The following is a 24,357-nucleotide window of genomic DNA, read 5'->3' as shown; positions in this document are numbered from 1 at the left end:
TGGTGTGACCTCGTGCTGAGGCATCCACCACCTCCATGGGGACACCGCCGCTTCTCCAGCCCTCACAGCCCCTCACATCGCTCTTGGGGAGATATAAACCACAAGCAGATCCCACCTGAATAAAAGTGTCTGCATGGTGAAGGAAATCTTCCCGATTAGGGCTCAGCCATGCATGCACAGCCTCCCTGGTGTTGCTTCTGGGTTTTAAACACTGGTTTTTAGGTATCAGTTCTTTTTAGACATTTCAATATTGAGATTTGGGTCTTAGGTGATACGTGGGGAAGTTGGAGTCTAAATCAGCACCCTGTGCCTTAGCCAGACCCATGCTGGACTTGCCCAAGGTACACAGCAGGCTGAAGGGTGCATCCCTGGGTGCATGATGGAAATACAGTGCTCATACATTTCAAAATGTAGCCTGGAGCCTTCAGGGCTTGGACCCATTATTTAGCTTTGAAAGGAGATCATTTTGCTTCCCAGCAGCATGCTCAGTGCTGGGGGATCTCTATGCAGGGTCCCTCTTGGGGATCTCACTCCTGTTGCCTGGGTGCTGGCACAAGGCACAGTCCTAAGGAATCATTTTCCTCCTCATCCTCTCCACTGATGCCTGAGCTCTGCACCCAGGCTGACAGTTATGAAACCCTCTTGGACTTACCTGGGGGTTTATCGTGTTATTTCCTTTGGTGAAAGAGCTCATCTTCTGATGGCACAAGGGGAAAGGGGCACAGGGTTCTGTGCTGGGGTTCCCTCAGAGGGATGCAGGCACAGCACACTGGCTGGGGACAGTATTGCTGGCCTGTGTGATGAGTCGTGGCAGCAGCACTAAGGGGCCTCGTTAGTGGTGGTGTCTGTGGCCTGGCATGTGTTTGAATTGTGTGCCTGCAGTGTCAGGCAGCGCTTCATTACGGGAGCAGGTCTGATGGGTGAGGTGGAAATTATGGAGATGTATGCAAATTTATGCAAATTTACACTCTGCTGGGTTTTCAGTAGGGCTTGTTGGCATATTCCATAAGGAAGCAGCTATTTTAAGTTTATTTTATTTTGTTCTAGTCTCTGGAAGACATAATCCCTTCTCAAAGGCCTTGGAATTGATCATTAGGCACATCAGAGCCCTGGAGAAGATTGACGGGCGTCATGTGGCAGTGAGACCAGCCCTGCCTCCCCCTGCCCACAGCAAGGCCTCCAGTACTGGGCAGTGCAGGCAGGCAGGACACAAAGTATGAGTCAGGCAGGGAACAGGACCATCTCCATAGCCCTCGTTACTGCTGTTGCTCTGCAAGGGGGGCAGAGCTGGGGCTGGTAGGAGGCCCGTGCTCCAGGGCACACCGCTGGGATTTCGCCATACACATCTCTATTTGAGGTGCCCCTCCAGCAGCACTGTGTGAAAAGCAACTTGCCTGGGCAGGAACTTCTGCTGTGGCTGTCAGGTACTTGGTGCTGAAGGAAATGGACACCAGCTGGGACAAAACACAGAGGAAGCCATCGGCTGCTGCAGGCAGTGGCTGACACAGGCAGGTCTGGAGTACCCAAATCCCACCACTCCGTGGTCACAGAATCACAGAATCAGGATCATTAGGTTGGAAGGGACCTCTGGAGATCATCTACTCCAACCCCCTGCCAAAGCAGAGCCACTTACAGGTGGTTACACTTACAGGAACACGTCCAGGCACATACTGGAAGTCTCCAGAAAGGAAAATCTCACAGCCTCCCTGGGCAGCCTGTTCCAGGGCTCTGACACCCTCAACATAAAGTTTTTCCTCATGTTGAGGTGAAACTTCTTGTGTTTTAGTTTATGGCCATTGCTCCTTGTCCTGTCACTGGGCACCACTGAAAGAGTCTGGCACCATCCTCCTGGCACCTGCCTTTGAGATATTTCAATGCACTAGTGAGATCCCCTCTCAGTCTGCTCTTCTCCAAACTGAACAGGCCCAGCTCCCATAGTCTCTTCTCATAAGAGAGATGCACCTCTGTGGAGAGCAGTGACCCAGGTCCCCAAAACTCACCCCACAGCACAGTGTCACCCCACATCACCCCATGATGTGAACTCAGGGGTTCACACCCCCACCCCACAGTCCTCATCCAGCCCTCGAGAGGCTGGACAGGACCCCACAGCTGGGGGCTGGTGTGGACGCAGTGCAGTATGGTCAGCCCACACTTTGCTGCTGGTGAGGCGCTGGTGCCGCGGTGTTACCATGGTGCCTGTGAGAGCAGCCGCAGCATCCACTGGTCCTGCATCGCACCGCAGCTGGGACTCACTGCGGAGGGGGAGGCGGTTGTATCTGTACAGCTGTTGTGCCTGCTGCCTGTGAGAGCCTTTTTGTGCTCTTTCTCCTTTTCAGATTAGTTCACTGCAAGTGACTGAATCTCCTCTAGCTTACAAGCCTTTAAATACACATATACTCAGGATTTATTTTGCCACAGCTGAGGCCAAGGCAGTGCTGCATGGTGAAGGAAATTGCACCAGGCATCCCATTGCACCAGCTCTGCTCCATGTAAGGAGAAGGCTCCCCAAGGAGCCCCTTGCCACTCATCCTGGAGCAAATTGCATCTCTCTATGTGCTACTTTTGGATCCCTTGCTGCAGGATTGCAAGGAGTCTCAGTGGCCACATGTGCTTAAGGTGAGGGGCAAGAGCATCCCATAGCTACATTATAAGGAGGGGAAGGACAACCCATTGGCAACAGGGACAGTTCACTGCACAGGATGGTGGCAGGATGGTATCTTTCCCCTGCCAGCACCTTGAGGACATCAGCCCTGTGTCCCACCTGGGCACATGGGACTCTCAGCACGTACCGGTACAGTTTGGCAGCCTCTGGGGAGGTGCAGCTCACTGCACAGCCGGCATGGCACAGAGGAGGTGGTCCACAGATCACCGCCTGGTCACCCCTCTGTGTGGGATGTGCAGGTCTGCTGCTGGCGAGGCTTCATTTTTAAAATGCATTAGCTGCTCGAGGTCACTTGCAATAGAGGCTTTAATTAAAGTAGAGATCAATTTTTGTCAGTGCGCTAGCAGAGCACAGTCTGTACTTTTCCTCCTGGAGCCGTGTTCGCTTGCTCGTACAGAAAGCGACGCAGAGGGGGGAGCTCTGCAGACAACACTGAAGCACCAGAGTCAGTTGTGATGCTGGGGGCCACAAGCTGCTGTAAAAACAGCTGTACCCATGTGATGACCATCCTGCACACCAGCGCATGCAGACAGCACACTGTGCAGACAGGGTAATGCAAGGGGGTTTGGTACCTAAGAATCTCATAGAATCATAGAATAGTTAGGGTTGGAAAGGACCTTAAGATCATCTAGTTCCTGGGATCCTGCCTAAACAAGGAGTTTGACCTGCAGATACCTGTGGTAAGCAGCACATTAGGTGGCTGGTTTCTGTCACTGAGGCTGTGCACAGCATAGCTGGGCACCTGACGGGCTTTGCTCTGCTCCCAGGGTCCCCAGCTGTGACAGACTAATGAAAAATGCATTAGTGTTAATGGCAAGATCTCAGGAGTCATTACTTCCTGGGGTCTTAAAAGAAAAAGCAACCTGCACACTGTTAGTGGACACCAACTCGTATCATTTGGCCTTCCTACCACACATTACGGCTGCCCACAGAAGTTATGCAAGCTTGTGTTCAGACAGTGCAGCAGGCAGCAGCACTCAAAATACCACCAAGGCTGCAAACAGCCGTGGCCCGGGGCATTTTGTTTGTTTATTTGTCTACTTATTTACTCATTTAGCTGTCTATTTATTTCTTTAGTTAGCAGGAGACAGCAGCAGCTGCAGAAAAGGGAATTTAGTGAGAGATGGCACCACTGGGATGCAGGAACTGGCCAGGGCGCTGCAGGGTGGCAGCAGAGCTGTGGCCATCTCCTCCATCAGCACGCAGGGCTCCACGTTGCTCTCACGGGATCGCAGACCAGGGACTGCGTAAAAAAACTCGAAGCGACGCCGCAAAAACCTGAGAGTTTTATCTATGCGAATGCAAGCGATGAAGCTGCATAAAATTGCGTAGTCAGGTGACAAAAAAGTGCGGCAGCTTATTGGGGAGCAGGGAAAGAAGATGCTGCAAGGACGGGGAGCCGGCTGATTCCTGAGTTCGGGTTCCTCCTCTGGCTGGAGCGCAGCACTGCAGCTCTCGCCCGCTGAGCACGTCCTGCTGTCCTCGGCTAACCCTGCCGGCAACGCTAGTCTGAGCATCATTCCCCTGTGGGACATGCTCTGCACACGTCTGGCTTTCCGTGACATCCCGCAACAGGCATGCAGATGATGTCCGGTCTCGTCAGCACCCTATGGCCCCGGAAACACGTTTAGGAAGGCTTTGGAATGGAGCATCGTGCTGGAGCTTCCCAAGCACTGTGCCTTTCCTCCTGCCTCCCTAATGCAGTGCCTGTGGCACCCCCTTCCCCTCTGACCCTGCTGCACTGCCCTTACGTGCCAGGCCACGGGGCAGCAGCTCTCCGCCTGCAGCAAAGGGGCTGCTCTGTGCTGGGTGAGGGTGGCAGCAGTGGCAGATCTTGCCCCACCAGTGGAGTGGAGGCCACGGATGCCAGCGAGGGGTGTAAGGGGGAATTGAGAGGGGAGCCACATTTATAGAGGAGCAAGCAGCCAGGACAAGGCAGGTCCAGCCCTGCCACCTCTGCCATGGAGGGCAAGGGCTGGGCAGATGAATGTTACTTCTTGGTACATCCTCCTCACTTCTGCCTGCCAGACCTGCTCTGTACAGAGCAGGCAGCATACAAACTGGAATGTGAGATGCTCTGGTAGCCCAACATGCAAGAATGCCATCTCTATTTTTTTCCTTTCAAAAATAGACTAAAAAAATAGACAAGGTTTGTGGTCATGATGTGCCACCTTCCTTTGGCTGCTACTTTGCCTAATTGCAACTAAAGGTGCAGTTCAGTCCCTACAAGTCATGTCTTCCCTCAAACGCTTCACTGCTTCTCAGCACGAGTGCCAGCTCTTCAGATTCTATGCATCTGCTTTCTCCCTGGGATGCCTCATCCGGTGCTGTGCAGAAAACCAGGGTGTCTGGACCATCAGCATTTCCGTGCTGAAGTCCCCTCCCTGTCACTTGGCTGTGTTAAGCACTTACCCTGCAAACATGAAGTATTTATGAACCCCACCAGCAGACTGCACCCATGTAGGAAGCAGGTCTCAGCATGTGTATGCTGCAGAGATGGTGGCAGATGAGTTCATTCTTTGTTAGCAAGCAACACCAGGATGTATTCCAAAATACATAGCCTTTTGGAGCAAAGATCTGTGCTAGAAGTGACGAATGTGTTCTGCTGAGTGGTACACCCATCACGCAAGCTTCGGGCCATGATGTAATGCCTCTGTGAAAACGGAACGGGCAGAGGAACAGCAGAGACCAAATTATCCTTGTTCCTTGTGTAACTCAGTTCCTCACTTGTGATACTAGACTGGTACCCTCCAGGGAGAAGAAACTGCACTGCCAGAGGAACACTCACATCAAATCTTGAGTTTCTGCATTTCTAAAAGTTCTCCTGAGGGCTTAAGGAAGACTCTTTTAGGGAACCAGATTCAGAAGCCTTAAGGGAATAGAAGCTTTGCAAAGGGCTGTGGTGAAGGACTTAGGGAGGAATTCTGCTTGGCTAGACTTGGTGAAAAAAAGAGAAAGGAATAAATGTATTCATACTGAGCAATTATTTTTTCTAGAAACGTTCTCCTGCTAAATTATAACCAAGCCCTGGCACTGCTGAGTGCTATGATTTAATACCCCCATAATTAAAGACTTTGTTGTCATCCAAAGTCCTCACTGTGCAGAGGAAAATCAGCTCAAGAGCAGCAGAAATGTTTTTTATGAGTTGAAGGCTGATGAGCATGAATTCACTTGTGAGAAAGCTTCCAACACACAGTCCTCAAACCTCCTGTCAGCTCTCAGCCCATCCCCAGGGCATAGTGCTGGTGCTCATTCCCCAGGGTACCCTGCTGCAGCCGGCTGGCCTTGCCTAGGTAGGCTTGGTCAAGGGACAGCAGGGTCCGCAATACCCACCCAGGCCTTCCCCACTAAGATAACCTGAAGAACAATAGGCAAGACAAACCAAGAAGTGATCCATGTTGGCTCTGTTCTAGCTACACTGAGCTCTGCAATGCTCACTGCATTGCGTGAGGGGAGCTTAAAAAACGAACCCCTGTATTAGGGGTTGCACCATTCACACTCCAACTCTTGTAATGGTCTCAAGTGGTTCTTTGGGAATTACTGCTTTAACAAGTGAGAAGTCTTTATTATAACACTTCAGGTGCCTGAATAGATCCCCCAGCGTCCTCACTATGCTTCAGCCATGAGGAAACAGTCATATAAATAATTTAAAAATTAATTAATAGGACCAGTGACTCGATAAAATGACAACTCTAACACAAACCAGGGGCACAAAATTTCAACACTGTATTCCTCTGAAAGGACTTCCATCACTCCTGACCATGCCGTTTACGTGCAGAAACAGCCTTCTTGTAGCATTGTGATACAGAGCTCTCACAAGTATCTTTTAGCTCACGTAAAGCACTCATGTGAGCAAAGTGAATTTACCATGAAACTAAAGTGAGGGTCAGTGTAGACTGTTTTCGGGTGTCAAGACAGACGACTATGAACTTTAAAACCTCCCTCTTCTGCTTTATTGACAGGTAAATTGTTCAAAAATGTTCTCACAATTCAATAATTACAAAGACTTAGACTTACATTAAAAAAGTAAAAACCAGAAAACCCCCAAAGCAGTAGTGTCCAGCTCCATCTGAGCCCCTTTATCAAGAATCTGAGAAAAAGAGCAAGTACTGTCGAACACTTAACAGGATTAAATGTTGACTAGAACACTCAGTTTAAACTAAAGATAAGTGCACATCCTATACAGTGTTTCAGAAAAGAACATTAGCCATTGGTACATCATTAGCCCATTTAAACCAAATTTTAAATAAGTGACATCCAACTGTCATAAAATTGGCACAGAAGGCACACTAGTGTGACAATGACAAACTGGATATGCCAGCCGCTGAATTAATTACAAGCTTTTAATGAAACATGGTCACAAATCTTTGATTACTAAATGTATAATACATGGAAGCATGAGATTAAATATACACACAAAACATCACCACTGCACGTGGGCCATAGCAAAATATACAGGAGTGTGTTGTGCATTTTTCTACATGATCAATACTTGATTAATAATCATGGGGTCTTCATGCAGGTGAGGATACAATTAATGAGAAAAGCAGCACCCCCAGTTACATGTCCTTCACGTTCCACTTTGGTAACCAAAAAACCAGACTGATGTTTTAGTGCGATATAAGTCCCTTAGATCAAGCAGACTTTAAGGGCAACGTGTCCATGAGAAGGCTTGCTAGCTAAACAACGTGGTGTGTGCTTACACCAAAAAAACCAGGAGAAACAACTTCTTGGAAGGAGATAGGCAGGATCTAGGAGTAAAATTTTCTTTCCCAGCAGTAATTAATGATATTTTAAAAGCCCTGACTAATGCCTGATTGACGAGGACTAAAAAGCAGGGTACAGGTAAAAGATAACTGGGAGTAAGTCCTATGTACAAGACTAAGAAGTTGGTAGAAAGATACAAAGACAGTTATGCTGCTGCATATGTAATGGCTAAACGAATTAAAAGGCCACAAATCTATAACCAGCTTTTATTTGACTTCCTGGTGATTCTACTTGATGTTGGAAACGACCTACAGCTTCCTAGCATTCTCCTTAAGATTTAGGAAACAAATAGTTATGGGAAAAAGGGAAGAGAGTATTCATCTGAGGATGTAACTAGACCTGCCTGTATTTCCTATTTAGAGGTCCAAATTGTGTCTAAAAGGATTTCCTGCTAATGAGACATTACATCATTCTATAGAAAAATAATATTCCTGATATTGTAGTAACATTATCAGTATCTCTCTCTATTTCTTTTTTCAGCATAAGAATAAGACTATTTACTGGTGGCCTTAAATGCTCCTATGCAATAAAACTGTGTCACAGCTGTGCAGAAAGGAATCAACCGTAACTGAGCAGTGAACAATTCTGCATAAAAAGCTCGGTCGCTATTTAGTAAAGAATCTTCTTCATTTCAATAGTTTGTATCTACAATCTGGATATATAATTATTCTTGTACAACACTAGAGATTCAGTGTCAGTCTTGGCACTAGCATCTGAGAAAGCTTTGCCCTGCTCTTGAATACTCCACAGAGTAGTGGATGATTGAAGCCAGAGTAGTGAGAGCGGTAGTTATGCATCACAGGTTGACTGGTCCAGTCCATCTAGTGTAAGCTGATTCCTATGAGGAGAGTTGGGGCTTGGCGGACCACTTGGATTTGAGCTGTTGGAGGGAGTAGAGTGTTTGGTGGAGTCTGAATCAGGCTGTTAATAAGAAACATGGAAAAAAAAAATGCTTACTTAAAATCAATTCTTCACACTCCAAAGCTTTCAAAGACACTCAAAAATTAGTGTGAGCAACACCTATGAAGCAGTGTGTATCAGATTTACTTTGTTGCTAAACATTTATGCAAATACTTCCATCATCATCAACAGGCCATAGTGCAGTCCTGAAGGTGACCTCCTGACATAACAGGAATTATGGCAAAGTAAGTGGAAATTGCTGCATCTCAGGCTCCTCTAGCCACTGCAAAGCTTTCCTGTCTGAAAGCATGTCTTTGTCCGCTGTTGCTCTGGATTTACCAGCAGTTTTTATAGCCTAGGAGATTTATCTGTCCATATAAACATGTAAATAATTACATTCAAATCATCTTCGGTTTGGTGAGAAGGAAGGAAGCAAGCATATGAACTCTTTACAAAACAGCAAAAGCATGTGAAGTGCCTGACAAAAGAGTGAAGCTTGCCAAATATCAGCCTGGTGATCTGGAAACAGAATATACTTACTGGAGACACCCTGCGTCAATATCTAATAAAAACAGTCTATCCACAGTTACTTCCTCAGCATTAGGTTGGTTGCTGAATTCACAGACTGGTCTCACTTCAACAGGATGGCTGGCAAGTTTCCCACTACTTTGGTGAGTTACAACTCTGAGCATTGCACACATTCACAGCTACTGAAATACTGCACAAGAAAACCTGCTACTATCACAGCAAGTTATTTTCAAGAAAGGGAATGCATATTTAGCAAACAGATTGAAAGGTAATATCTTTCAAGAATGCTGTTCACAAGGTTTTGCATGGCTCAAACAATAATAAGTTCATCCATAACAAGATTATCCTAACACGTTCCAGTTCATGCTGCGATAAAGCCAAAAGCCTAAATAAAGCCAAAGGGTGTTATTAGAGTCTCCCTTTTCAAGTTTCAAACTGCTATTAAGAAGTCATAAGAAATTGTAACATCTACTGAAAAAGAAAACATTGTAAAAGCCTTAGAATTCACCACTACTTGTGCCTACAAACAGCAACTATCATTAGAGCATAGAACTCAGAATTCATTGAGGATGCTGCAGAAAACCTAAGTCAACTGACACAGTCCATCATCTGAAAATCAAGACACTTTAAAGAATACTTGTATTTAGAAATTCCTATTTTCACACACTTTAAATGGCTTATTCAAGGCAACAAAGGAAGTTGGAGCATAGCTGTGATCAGAACTCTGGACAAGTGCTTTGACTTGCGGTGTACTACAGCATCCTGCGAACATCTGCCTTCAGGAAAACACCCTTCAAAAACCAGAACATTATGAAGGCTGTGATTGGGTACCAGAAAGCACTAAAAATTCAAAGATCCTGATCTAGGCGTTTGCCTCCCAGATTATTATTTGCCTAACACTTCCCTTGCACAGGCAGTGCTTGAGTAAAGCTTAGAAGAATCTACACCCAGGATAAATCAAGGAAATAAAAATGACATCTTCTCTCTTGATTCAGCAACACCAGTTTCATACAGCCAGGACATTTCTGTTTAGTGACTACTGGCACACACTTTTGCTAAATGCAGTCTTACTTATTTTAAAATATGGTTCCTACTCAAGTTACAAGACAAAAAGTCTTCCTTAAGGCAGCACAGAAAATTACTTAACTAGTCATATTACTTTGCTATTCTATGCTAATAGCCCAGAGAACAGTTTTAGGAGCTTTGAGGACACTTCATCAATTAGTCACATTTCCCTTGTCTACAAAGCTTAATCCAAGACATAATACTTCTTAAAATATCACTATAAAAAGATCTTTTCACAGCTTTACTTCTGGGCTGGCATCTCTAACTTGCAGGCTGGAGAAAATATTTGTGGAAGGAAAACATCTCCATAAAGAACAGTTTTTTCCTCAGAAATTTAATTTGTTGGAAGAAGAAAATGTACGGCAACAGGGTATCATCCGTCTCGATTTAATAAAAGCTACTTTACCTCTTTGTCAAACTCCTGGTCGGGATCAGACATACTTCGGGAAGGCACAGCTCCTCCCACATCACTGCCACCTGTAGAGAAAGAAGGAAAAAAGGCAGGTTTACACCTCTTGTTGAACCTGTAAATTACAGCTCAGAACTGACAAGCTTGCTTCCTGCCTTACTTGATGAGGGCCATGAAATATAGGTTTTGTTTCTCTGCTGCTGCTGTTGCCGTGAGAGGTTAGCCGTAGATGGACATGGTTTTTCATCCTGCGCAGCAGGTAGGACACTCTGCGGTTGAAATGAAACGCCTTGTTAGCTAGCAGCAAAAGTGATCCAATTAGGAGATGTTACTCATGAAAACTGTACTGTGCTTTTGAAGCTATTACAACCAGTGTTGGTAGAAAAACTGAACTTACTTGACCACATCCACATATTTTCAGTAACAGACACAAACCCTGAGAAAGACAGAGAAAGAACTAAGCCCCACAGCAGCCACTGGAACCTGTCAGCCAGCAAACCCTCTATGAAGGGGCAGGGACTGTACCAATAGCTCTGCTTTCCTTCCTCCTCCTGCTGAAAGGACAAATGCATTACACTCATCTGGGCTAGCTGAGAAAGACAAAGAGAAAGCCTGACTAGCACCTATAAAATGGAAGGTACAGAACATACGAGTGTACCTTTTTGCCTTCCTCTCTTGGATTTAACACTAAGATAGCTTACAAAATGCTGTATTTGTTAAATACAAAATAAAAATAATGCTCTAAAGCACTGCAACTTACATGCATGTTAGTTACCTTCACAGCATTAGTTTCCCCCTTGTTTTTGCTCTAGATTTGGCAAAGTGCCACAAGCACACCACTCCAGATCCTAACAGTTTGTAGCTACTCCTACCCTTGGATAGGGAAGCAGAGGAGGGACAGGAAGAGGAAGAAAGCAGAGGGGAGCCTTGCAGTGAGGAATGGTCACTCTTGAGAGAGGCTGCAGCAGAGACAGAGCTCATGTGATAGACATGCTCAAAGCCTGTTGGAGGTGACAGCAGAGCAGAATGCCATGAGGATGAGGGGGAAGGAAGTTCATTCTATTATTTTAAGAAGACAAACAAGAAAAAGGAAGGAGCAGAGGCTGGTTATTTACAAAATTACCAACAAGGTCCTGGCAGTGATACCTGTTTCTTTCAGTGTCTCATTCATAAGTCAGCTAACAGTATTTCCTTGCATTGCACATTAGGAAGGTTTACCTTTCTCAAAATGACTAAAAGAAGAATTTTGTACAGAGACAATACTTGAATCCCATACAGCTCATCTTCACAGTTTTTCTGAGCAAGAACAAATGCACATATCTCTCTCTTTAAAATGTATTTTACCAGCGGGAGGTCCATGAGAACCTGCATTCCATCTCCTGGTCCCATATGAGCCACGTGGTTGAAATTCGTTGGGTTAGAAATCATCTTTGACCTTAGCTCAGGGTCTCTAAGCATTTCCCTAGAAGAACAGAGTGATTTTTACTATCAGTATTCCCAGTCTCTGCACGTCATCATATCTTAAGTTACATACCACGATTAAATTCTTACCGCCTTTGCTGTAATCGCTCTTCTTCAGGAACCTTAAATACAAATCTTCTTTTGCTCCTAGTTCGAAGCATTTGCTTCTTGCTGTTGTCAGATGTTTCTGGTACACTGAGGACAGCTCCTGCTGTAATATCACAATGCCATCTCACATACATAGGTATATGTTGACCCAGGCACATCCAATACAAGTTTCATCTCATGCAAAGGCAACATTGCTTAAAATTGTCCCGTTAGCTTCATATCATTTTCCCATTTCTCCCCTTGCTCAGTACTCACCTGCAAATGCGTTCTTGAAATATATTAGTCTTGGTGGCTCGCAATTAAGGAGATTCAGTGTGCCATCCATATTTAATGGTCTGATCTGTTTTGAGGAAGGAGGCAGAGAATTAACTCAAGCTTAGCATACGCTGTGAAGAAATATCTCAATTCAGAATTAGCCCAATTAAGTTCTATATCTAAAGAAAACTACTTACCCTTCGCAGGCCAATAGTCTGGACCCATTCCATAGTGTTAACATCAAATACATCAACACCATACTCGCTGTACACTGTTACATATGAAGAATTGCAACCTGCATAGATTAAAAAGAAACATAAAACCCTAATGTGGTTTCAGTAGTCCAGAACTGACATACATTTGGGCAAATTTCAATAGTTACATGTTTTCCACTTCATGAAATATATATTTTAAAACACTTTCTCCCAGCCCTGCTTTCAAACAGATATTTTGTGGTAACAGTTTAGCTAAAAACAACTCCAACATCATGGAAAGATTTGCGTTTGACCCTTTCAGTATTTTTAAACTTCAAATTACAATTTCATGAAATTGCAAAATGGCATCTGAAGTTTTCAGGCGCATACAGATTTGCTACTTGGTAGGAAGCAAGTAGCTAGCTTCTCTATAGATGCAGATTACTTCATTTCGGAAGCAGCAAACTAACTATACATCTGCTGCAGGGGCAAAGAGAGGGCCACCATCTGTGAGGTGGGTCATGAACTCATGATGCAGATCTGTTCTCAATTTCCTTCCTCTTTTGCTAACAATTATCTAGCTTTAGATATTCACGTATGGGCTGCTTTCATCAAGTTAACAGAAAAATATGACAATGCTTAAAGGCCACAACCCATTTTCTCTTTTCAACTTTTTTTTTTTTTTAAAGCATAAAAGGCATCAGCAGACAAGTTTATTTTGGGTCAAACGAAAAGCAGAGATCCTCAGAGCTTCGTACAAATATGCCCCAGCTCATGTAAAGACTGTGTCCTTATGTAAAGAGCAGTTACTAGAAATTTATGGGATTTAATAGAGAAAAGAGCTGCTCCAATAAACAAGAGGAAAATAACCCAGTAGGAAATCAAACACACCACAGAATCTTCTTAAAGGAACTGAAGTAAGGTTGTGGTGCTATTCTTGAAATTCATTCACAGAAAGCCTCAGACAGCTATCATAAATATATATCCCAGAAGTGATTTCTAGTCAAGTATTTATTATACGGGGTCATGGCTGGCTTGGAAGTCCAAATCAAAGGACACTACTGAGCATCAGACAGAAACACCAACTGCTTCTGTCTGGCCAGCTTGTAGCCAAGGCAGCACTTACCAATCAGAGCTGATGACCTTGATCAGACCTCAACTGGTTTGCAGAGAGACACATATGTGTCTGCACTGGGGTTGCCCACACTACAGCATTGAGACCTGCTGGCTCCACATCTTTGCACTGTGCTGTACTCAAGCCAAGCAGCCCCACTACACCTGCACTGACTCTCCACAGAACCAGCACATTAAGCTGGTTTAGCTGCAACCTAGACAGGCCGCTCAAGACAACAGAGCTGACTGTGTTAGCACAGACCTCTGCCTCTCCTAGTGTGAAGGGATTGAATGCCCTAGAAACAAATTCTCCATTGTACACTAAAACCTCTCCTACAACACGGTCCTTTACCACAGCAGAAACTGCAATAGGGCAGAACCATTTGCACTCTGATAATCTCCTGATGGAACAGTTAAAAATAGTCACCATCACTAGTGACTGACACTAGGAATGAAGAGGGAGAACGAGGCTAATGAAAAGGAAAGCAATACAGTTTCCTTTGGCAGCAGAAAAAATTGCTCTTTCTACAAAACCAGCCCTAAGCCAATGCCACTCAGGACTGCACATATAAGAATGCTGTTAAACAGTTTACAGTAAGAACAGCTTCTAATAATAACAGACAAAACCATTGTCTAGCAAGCCTAGTTTGCCGAAATGCAAAAAACTAAAGCTGATAAAGTAAAAGGAAACATTAGCTTTGGCTAATGGTGTTTCAAAGTAAATTTGCAACTACATTGTTTCCTTGGGCCCTTGCTTCAGACTTCTGTACAGAACTAGGTCAGAATAAAGCAAGCAAACAATTTCAGTTCAAGACAATTAAAATTAAACAAACTTCCATTAGCACCTGGCCTGATCACTGTGCACCTAACTGCTTACTGTACTAGTTAAACAAAAAGCTATTTCTTGCCTTCCACCATTCAAAATATTTTAATTGCTGTTTGAGATCCAAATAGAAATCCCAGTTTTATCATTAACTGCCTTTAACTACCAAACACTTAAAAATGCTCTGCATGTACTTCTATCCTAAGTAGCTGATGAAACAATGCTCCTGAAACAAGCAGAGGGGTTGAAAAATTACCCTCTGCCTGCCTGTATTATTTTTGGAAACTCTTGCCCTTAAAATAGAACCAAAAGGATATCACAAAAACCACTGTAAGTTCTGCCAAAAGTCATATTTTTACCTCCCATTTTGTTATCTTTATGAAACTGCGTTTTGGTTACACTTCTTCAGTTTTCTATTGTACTTTGAGTACAGGACACAGAAGACATCCTACAGAAAACTAGACAGTTACACTTTCTAGGGGAGCAACAATCTTCACAGAATTTCACAGACCAGTAGTGTTGCACTGTCCTGCATCCAGGACTATACTCTGCAGTTTTTTTATTCCATTATTTGTTCTTCTGTGTCCTGTAACAAGACAGAACTTCTCTTCTTGCAGCATTCAGGATGTCAGCCCAGGAGATGGCCAAATCCAAAACTACCATCACGAAGAACTATATATCCTGTTAACTCATCAAAACTTAAATTGTTGATGTTGAAAGACAAACCCAAGCAAAATAGAATACAATGCTGATTATTTTTAGACAAGTAAAGCAGCAACAGGGATATGACAACAGAAAAACATATACATACTACAGGCAACAGGAGTTGCAGGCCACATTAGTTCCTGCATGCGTGACCTTCGACCTTGCGAATCGACGTATACTCCCATATGGCTGAAGCAAAGCAGGTATTCCTCATTACTGAGCTCCACAGCACAAAGGGCATCAAAAGACTGCTGTGAGAGGAAGATAAGCGAGGGGTCATTAGGATTTACCAGGTTTATAGATTGTCCATCTCCCTGGATGGTCAACAGAGAGAACCCAGACTGGTAGCCAACACAGAGCTTGTCCTTGAACACTGTCATCCACTGTACAGTTCCTGGAGCCTGAATTTCACCAAATTTTTTGTGGAAAGGTTTAGTTCTGTGAATTTCATAGCAAAAGACCTGTCGCTTGACAGCCACAAACAAACATGTTGAACTCTTCTTTAGCGTTCCAGTTGTAATCAATTGGCAGCCTTTAGTTTCTGCAAGCTTAATGTCAAAGTTTCCTTCTGACCCATCCAGAGAGGCCCAAGGGTAAAGGTGAACATGATGGTTCCGACCGCAGACGAGGATGATAATTTTCTCTTTGGGTGCAAGCTCTATCTGGTACACCTTCTTGCAGTCAGCAGCTCGGACTATCACTGCAAAGGAAACAAGAGGTGCTGTAAGGTAAGCAAGAAAGCCACCAGGCCTGGAAACACTGCAGTGTTATATACTGATGTTTGAAAATTAATCTAAACAGTGACACATACCAGATAAGAAAGAGTACTTATTATACATATTCAATCCTTTGTTATTAGTTCTCAGTACAAACAATGAAACAAAGCATTCCTGCAACTCATTCTGTTGATACAAAGTCTCAGCAACACTTTGCAGGAAAAGACTGCTTAATATCTGGGATAACCAGAAAAGTTTTACATAACATCTGTACTATCTATACACTGCAAGATGCTGTATCTACTGAAATGGGTCCCACCTTCAGGAAAATATCCGCATCTTCAGCAGATTACAGAGGAAGACCAAATTAGCAGAACACAAAGACAAGAAATACAAAGTATTTAATGATGATTGAGTATAAAAAAAAATGCTGTACTGCTGGCAAATGTCTTAGCCAAACACAAAAGCAGAATAGTAAGTGGGTGTTAAACACCCGTATGGAAAGGCAAAAAATGCTGTGTGATGGGGAAAGAATAAGGAGGAGCCAACTTAAGCCGCAGTGGGAGAGGTTCAGGATAGGCACCAGGAAAAGCCTTCTCCCAGTAACGACTAGTTAGGCTACCATGGAAGCTGGGGAGTTTTACCATCTTTAAAACAGGGTTAAAGGCAACTAAGAGGGTTAGGTACAATATGTTCTGCTTTGGGGATTGTGGGTATACAGGCACTTTCAGGAAAGTAGGGAGTATTTCATGGGGAACAAATAGAAGAGATGAGTCAATTCCAAATTTGGAAACATAATATGCATAAGCTAGTTATATTAAAATGTCACTTTCAGTTTTCTGTTAGTTGAATGTATTAAAAATATTTGTGAATGATAATTTTAAAAAGGTAACTAGAGATTTTATGCATTTTTTTCACCAATAGTTGAATAACTGTGCCAAATTACCAAATCCTGTAAACTTTGGAACAACCCTGGCTGTTCAGATTACAAATTCAAGTGCTTTTGTGGTGCCTCTTCCCCTTGCACAAATAGATGGAATGTCTCAGGAAATGTCCTACGAAATAAGCAGTCTGGAACTTTGCCACAGAGAAAGTCTGTTTTTTTCCCCTAGCTCCAACTCCAGCTTACAGTTTAGTTTACTTGTCAAGGACTAAGTGATATTCTGACCAAAGACCTTTGATATGAGCAGCTAGCAGCTAATTAACACTGAAAATTACAATTGCCATAAAATAAGGGATTACAATTTATAAAAATGCTATTAATATACAGCAACTGGCCACAGGAAATCCCTGCAAAACATTTTATAATTTAAAACCAAAATTGGTAAATCCTTTTCACATTTCCGTACGACACAGTGATGCCGATAATAATTCTTTTATGAAATGACCTTTCAAATCTAGTGCACAATCTTCTTTTATGCATGAAGCTGTACTGGAATCTTTGGAATTATTTGCATCAAAAGTTATTTTTATATCTAAGTACTTACAGAAGGGTGACCACTGGAATTTTACTCAAATGAATGGCATTTATTACTGCTAAAAAGAATTTCAAATACCTGCTGTCACCCTGTGCAATGCAGATTCTCCTGGAACTGGGCAATGCCTTATTCCAAGCAACAAGCAGCAGCAACATTTTGCTTTCTGGCCCCAAAATCACACCCCTGACTTCATTTGTTTCTGAAAGTCTTTAAAAACCTCTATTCACTGTTTTATTTTACACTGAAATGAAACTTCTAGCAAGACTGCAATCCAACTTTCAAATTGGAACAAACTAAATTGCATTGAAAAAGGAAATTCAAGTTCTTCCATCGATGCCAACTTTCTTGAAATTGGAATGACAATGGCAAAAAAAAAATCAAGGAGATATTTAAGGAGTGTCTCAGTGATTTTTTCAAATGTGGCATTTTTTAATTTCACAAATCTGTATTACTGACCTCAACATCCTCAACTTCCACATAGTTAAAGACATCAGAAGAACGTAAGCTTAGTGGTTATAAATATAGGTGAAGAGAGCACTGAGTATTTTGTTAGAAACAATACTATCAGAAAGCCAAGGTTGTTACCTCTTATACCACAAAAAAACATGGATTTAGAGTGTTGTCTAAATTTAGAGTGCCTCAGGAGTTATAAGAAATTTTACATGGTATGTTTGGTGCTTTTAAATTCAGAGAAAAAAAAAACCAAAACCAACAAATATTTCCTATGGTAATTTGGAAAAGAATAAATGGTAGTAGATGAATGTATTTTAAATCTGCACTACTTCTTAGAAATATATTACTTAAATTCTACAAATTCAGTTTAATTCAATTAGTTTATTCTTTTTTTTTGTTCATTTGTTTCTTCAAAATAAAAATATCTTACTTTGGAAACAGACAGCAAAATTAACCAGACTTGTTCTTTGTTTTTCCATGCTTAAAACTGCATTTTGTATGGATTGATCCCAAATATCCCCATACTCATGTGCTAGCAATCCTTCTGGCCTCCACGCTTTCTCCACCATACCAAGGCATGTCTCCTACTGTTAATTCCCTTACTCCCTAGCTGTGATGCCTAATAATACAATAGGGGGATAAGCCTGTGCTGCCCAGTGACTATGCAGCTTACACTTTGCTTTGGTACCCGGGGCACACTGTGAATTTCTGGAATGGACATGGTAAGTCCCCTGGAAGACCAGGCTAAATGGATTCCATTCTTCCTGAAGCAGAGGGCAGAATTCATTAAGAGCAGGAAGGAAAAAGCAGGTTCAGAAGGAAGCACGGGGTCAAGGAGATTAAGAGATAATGGGAAGTGGGCAAGAAAGGCATTTGCTTTGGCCATCATCAGGAAACAGGATGCAAGTGGTTGTCAAATTTCCGTAAGAAACAGACAACAATATGTAGTAGTTTTAATGGGAAGTCTACAAACTCCTGTATTGCTTGCACTGGCTGTCTAGCTTCTAATTCATGCCAGTGTCAATGGTACAGGTTGGAATAAGTCTGCTTTGATGTCAAGTTTTTCTTGCTCAATTCAAGTTCTATTTAGTAAGTGCCTGATAATTCACTGTACATCAACTGCTGCTGTGTGGGCTGTGCGTGCTCTGTGTGCTGAAGCATTTTGTTACCTGCTGTGGGGACACAGTTAAGGTGAGAATGTGTCAGAATATGCTCAGTAACTCATCCCTTTAATTTCAGCCAGTCAACTGAATGTAATGATAATGATGAAAATAGGGCTTGTATCTCACATTCGCTTTTCCTTCTCATCAATTAACTGAGTACTTAACATACATGAAGGGCTGTTGTACAACCTATATTACAACCGCATTAGAAGTGATGGAGCTCATTATTCCCTATGCAACTACTGCATGCATTATGGCCTAACTTACCATCACGTGTCACCTCTATCACATACAGTCCTTCTTCTGATCCAATTGCTATTCTATCTTGATCTAAACCAGGAAGGGAAAATAATGAAAAAAAGAAAAAGGCTATTAATTCAGCTCCACTTAATTTTCTCTTTATAACAGACTGTTTGCTTTGAACAGCTGAAAATATTTCTGGACAAACAGATTTTCAACAGCAAACCGATTTTGCTTAACTTCACGCAGTCTGTCAAATGCATGCTAAATATCATATTTCTATAACACCCTGTTGAACAATTGAATAGTATTATTTACTCTGAGTGGATGAAGAAATCGGAATATCAATGCAAGACTAGCATTTCCCCCCATTATAAAATTCCTACAAAGGAATTCAGCTGAGGAATTTATTTCAAGGTGTCAGTGCTCTCACTGCAGAAACCCATCTAAAAGCTTCAACAACCCTCACGAACTTATGAAAGTTAAAGCAAACATACCTACAATAGCAGCAGCTAAACTTGCTTTAATAAGAGGCAGTGTACTGTCATAGGCTTCTTGGGGAATATGCACAACCTGGTTTTTCAGCCTGTTTTTGTGCAGGATAGACTGCAACCCTTCTAGGATTCCAACCCATTTTCTCTTTTCATTCTCATTTTCCGTCAGGATCAGTAGAGAACAAGACTTTGAAGGCAAACCTAAGAGAGAAGCTGTCACCTTTTAACAGAGAGAGTTAAATTAATAAGAGTAATAAAAGCCTTTTTTGTCAGTATCATATACATCACAGAAGTGTGAAAGTAAAATACACTTTTTCATGACAATGTAGTGATGTACCTGAGGGATATGCAAAGCAGCACACAGCTAATACGACCACAGTGTTTCAAAGAACCCCACACAAGCTACAGTGGCTTTGTTTAAAAATACTCAGTCTTGCTTAATCATTCTGAATCCTAAAATATGGGCAATGTACGCTATATTCCTTTCCTAGAATAATCAGTACATTGCAGTAAAAGGCTCCTTCCTGCTCTGAACTGAAATTGCAGTAGCATGCCCTAATTTGTCCTGATTCCTTCCCCCAGCATTTTTTAATAACTTATTTTAAATGACTCACATGCTTTCTCAGTCAGATGCATTTAAACACAATGGCATTGCTAGGGTAAGTTCTACATTTTGATTTTGCTACTTGATTTTCCAACTATTTGTCCAGGAGGAAGAGCACATTATAGATGCATTAAAAGCTCTAAAGAAAAGCAATGTTTTTCTGACTGAAACTGAAATACTGCATTTCTGACTGAAACTGAAATTCTGACAGAACTGAAATATTGCACTCTCCCACCTCCCCATGTTAAAAGGAAATCACTGCGGCTTCACCTAATTTTCAGGTAAACTGTCCTAAGGATCTCAAAGCAGAACATAGTCTGAATAGAAAAACTATCTAAAACCTTTCTGTTGTCCAAAGTATTCACCTAGTAGTTCTTAACCTAAGTTTTGTGTCCTGTATGAAGAGACTGGAGTGTTTGTGTGATCATGGGAACTGTGCTTTCAGTCACAAACAGGCTATCAGCCAGTATCAGTCCTCAGAACAGACTTTTAGAATAACAGAAAAAGGCAGCAAAAGCTGCAGAAGTGCAGAAATGAAGGCTGTAACATGGAATAACACACCTTCAGCCTATATGCCTTGATAAGGAAAACACCATAAAGGTAGATGATATAGTTATGCAACATACTCTTCCCGGAAGAGGGAATTAAACAATTAACACTCATTGTAAAGAAAAAATATATCTGAAAGTAAATTTGGGACAGTATGATGTCAAAGACAGAACTCCAGAAGTAAAATGAAAGTGAAAAGCGGTAGGAAAAGAACTGAGTAGTTTCCAGTTCCTCGTAGTTGTTATTACCCTGCACTAAGCTTTGTTCACATCTAAGCTGTAACAAAGCATTAATACTTTAAAGACGGGGCGTAATGGATAATATTTCTAAATCTGAAAACAAAACCAAACCAAACCCAACTTCAGCTATGGTTTTGCTTTTGATGTATCACTAGACTCCTTGGTCTTTTGAAGGAGGCATCTTAATGCAGGCAAATGTAGAAAAAAAAAATCAGAGAAGTTGGTCATAATAGAAATTGCATTATTCATCATACAAAAATCCAGTTTTCGCTATGAAATTCAAGGCTCCTTAGCTCAACCTGTTATACTGTGTAAGGACTCCACTACAGACACTATTGGCAACCATGTATCAATGGCAGCACTTAAACTACAGTGCTTGGTGGCCCAGCACCCAGCTTTAAAATCTGGTTACCAAGGAGAGATACAAGTCTGAGACAAGTTCTTCCTCTTCTTGATTTCAAGGGGAGTTAGAGGTGGCAATATTTTAGTGTTTGGCAGCATTCTGGTATTGCTTTCTGGTGATGGAAGATCAAAACGAAATGAAAATCTGTCTTTGGTGGGCAACCGATATCATCATGTGTTACGTGAAATTATACATATGAAAGAAGGATCAGATTTTTACACAGATGATGTAAAGTAACAGTTTTAGCTGTTGTGGAGAAGTCACTCTATGTCATTATGTCAGCAAGATGCAAATCTAGCATTAAATGAAATGGAGAAAATTAACTTTCTTATATCAGGTATTACTGGTTTCGTTTTAGAAATTCCTTTTTTGAAGGAGAACATAAAACTGAGAAGAGAGGTGGACCTCAGTAGCTTTCTCTGGCCCCTTCAGAAGGGTATCTAAATGGATACAGTCACAAACCAGGCTTCCAGATAATTCATATCAGATCTTTTTAGCAGGGGATGACCTGATCAAACTGTGCAGACATTTTGTCGTGTTTATCCAGGCAAGTACTATTACATGGGGTTATATTTGACTTTTTTCTTACGATACATTTTCAGTTAAAAACTGCAGGCAGAAATTAGAGCAGTAAGTCAGGCAGGCTAAAATGTATGAATGCCTTGTTAGTAAACAAATCAACCACCATTCTGTATAGCTCATTTTCTCTCCTCAGAAGTTGCTTCCCATAGTATTCTGTGTTTGCTCATTTGCGAATAAAGCAGGCAGATGGGAATAAAAAACCCCATCAAACAAACAAAACCCATTTAGAAAAAGTAAGAGGAAAACAAAAGCAAAAGTGTAGTAAACTAAAGGATAGAAATTCACTGCAGAAAATATTTCTACATAAGAGGAAAACAAAGCCATGGAAGCGTTCAAGTAGCCAAGATATCTCCTATGCAAAACCCTAGAGGACCAAATGATTTGGACTGCATGAGACTATCCGCTCTTTGGCTTCCATGTTCCACTGACTTGACTCTACATGACTGAGGATCAGAAACTATGAAAACAGTGAGTTTGTGTATTTAAATGCAAGAAATTGTAGATAATGGTTACTGACCTACTCTTCTCTGTATTTTAACATTTCAGATTAAATATAATCCACATAAAACCTAGGAAAGGCTCATGCTGTTAAAAACAAAAAACAGTATTCAGAGATAAGATACACTCAAGAGGATACTGTAACTAAACTAATTATTTTCTAATTTTAATTTTTTTCTATTATGTTTCAATATGGAATTAAGGAAACTGAAATTTCTTTTTTTTTTTTAAATATACAAGACAACACATAACAAAACTAAAATCAGTGAGCACAACCCAGCTTCAGCCTACTGTGTTACAACATCAGTTCCTAAAGCAGGAGTCTTCCAAAGCCAAGAAAGAAAAAACAGGATCTGGTAATACCAATGGAAGAGGAGACTAGAATATTATAATCAAGAAAATAAAAAAAGCCAAGCATTGTATATAAGGAAGTAACAAAAGAAGGAGAACTTTGTTCTTTACAATTCAGTTATGAGTATTGCATTGCTCCTCTACGCATTTCAGAACCCCTTGTAAATTCTTCTACTTCTGCGTAACTTCACCATTAAATATGGGTAATGAGCTTTGCTATCAAAGCAAACCACCCATAATTAGCTTGTATTTTCTTTAAAGGTAAATTGACAGCCTTACCCTGAATATGCAAGGGATGTCTTTACGAGTTGCATGTATTACATCTGATGCTAGGACAGAGCTCACACAAAAATCTTCATCTCTAGTAAGAAAGAGAGCAAGAGAATCACATATACGTCCACACTAACATGCAACAAAATCTAATTGATATCGCGACTGCTTCAATAGGCTGCAATCTCCTAGCACCGCACAGAGGTCACAACTGCCATCACTGCTTGTTATGCTCTAACAGTCCTTGACCTAATCAACTCACAAGCTTTAGTTATCTACAGCATTTAGTACGTGTAACTCAGTCCATCTGAAGTTAAGTGGGGTGGCTTTATGTAGTTTTGGTTTACCAGCCACACCTAATCTACAATTAGCAGCAAGAATATTGCTCTTCCAGCCCAGCAGACACATTAGAAATGAATAATTCATACCTCAATGTGTAGCAAGAGAAGGGCCTTTGGAAAAAAAGAAAAATCACATAAAAAGCTCTTGGCAACATAATTATAGTTTGTGGGATTCAAATAAGGGTTTTCAAAACAGCTAGATTTTATTCTCTATTACAGTAAAATAAACAGACATCAGAACAACTTTTGCATTTCAGAGTGCTTCACTCCAGAGGGCTTGACTACACAAGCCTTTTTAAACTGAATGTGACCAAGCTGATCACCATAATTGCCAATTTTAGTGTAAAGATGACACTAATGCCTGAAACCTGCGCATGCTAGAATTCATAGCTGTGGTGGTTAACATCTATTAAAACATCCAAGAATCCTCAGAAGACAGATTCAAAAAGGCAGCTACAATAAGCAGATAAAGCATTGGACAGTTGGTACAGTATCTGGCTAAGTTGCTTCAAGCAATGTATTGATGCGAATGTTGCTATTTGCAACACTTCCACACTTCTGCTCCTGCTGTCAGCATGTCAGAGAGAGCTGACACTGACAGCTCAGACAATAAATGTGAGAACAGAACAGCAGTACTGGTGCAAGCCCACAGTCCTACTGCCTGGAAAAAATACAGATCAAGGTGCTTATGCAAGCAAACTTTATATTTGACAGAGACAGAAGGTGCTGTAACATTAAAAGGTATTACACTTTCTTGATATTTCCATAAATGGAAGCAAAGAAACTTATTGGTTACTCTGATCAATGTAAGTCTCAGATCTTTTTGCAGACAGTACTCAGTGGTTCAAGTGGTTCACCATGAAAAAGTAATTCCTGTCAGAAGGCAGGGTCAAAACTACTTGTACTGTCAATTAGTTGGTGTTTTTCTGAAGACTACTTCTGTTTTAATAATGTTCCTGAAATTACTGGGTACGAGATGATCTGTG

The 24,357-nt window shown here is 41.8% G+C and overlaps 1 protein-coding gene across 5 annotated transcripts in view; it reads right to left on the bottom strand.

Moving 5' to 3' along the window:
- Positions 1–6,589: 6,589 nt before the first annotated feature.
- CDC42BPB (CDC42 binding protein kinase beta) overlaps positions 6,590–24,357 on the bottom strand; it is a 96,397-nt gene continuing 78,629 nt past the window's right edge. For 3 of the 5 annotated variants that reach the window (XM_031049490.2, XM_031049493.2, XM_031049494.2), the window contains 11 exons: positions 23,040–23,121; positions 19,538–19,754; positions 19,068–19,130; positions 15,097–15,690; positions 12,353–12,450; positions 12,156–12,240; positions 11,883–12,003; positions 11,676–11,793; positions 10,492–10,600; positions 10,329–10,399; positions 6,590–8,350 (listed from right to left, as the gene is read on the bottom strand). In XM_031049490.2, the coding sequence (XP_030905350.2) occupies positions 8,219–8,350; positions 10,329–10,399; positions 10,492–10,600; positions 11,676–11,793; positions 11,883–12,003; positions 12,156–12,240; positions 12,353–12,450; positions 15,097–15,690; positions 19,068–19,130; positions 19,538–19,754; positions 23,040–23,121 (1,690 nt within the window). In that variant the 3' untranslated portion in view covers positions 6,590–8,218. The remainder of the gene's footprint in view (positions 8,351–10,328; positions 10,400–10,491; positions 10,601–11,675; positions 11,794–11,882; positions 12,004–12,155; positions 12,241–12,352; positions 12,451–15,096; positions 15,691–19,067; positions 19,131–19,537; positions 19,755–23,039; positions 23,122–24,357) is intronic. The other 2 variants (XM_031049492.2, XM_005149565.3) reach the window with 1 other exon arrangement.

This window comes from Melopsittacus undulatus, chromosome 4, assembly GCF_012275295.1.
Source record: "Melopsittacus undulatus isolate bMelUnd1 chromosome 4, bMelUnd1.mat.Z, whole genome shotgun sequence".
NCBI lineage: Eukaryota > Metazoa > Chordata > Aves > Psittaciformes > Psittaculidae > Melopsittacus > Melopsittacus undulatus.
Note: the sequence above shows the minus strand (reverse complement) of the source record. Positions and strands in the feature narration are given on the sequence as shown.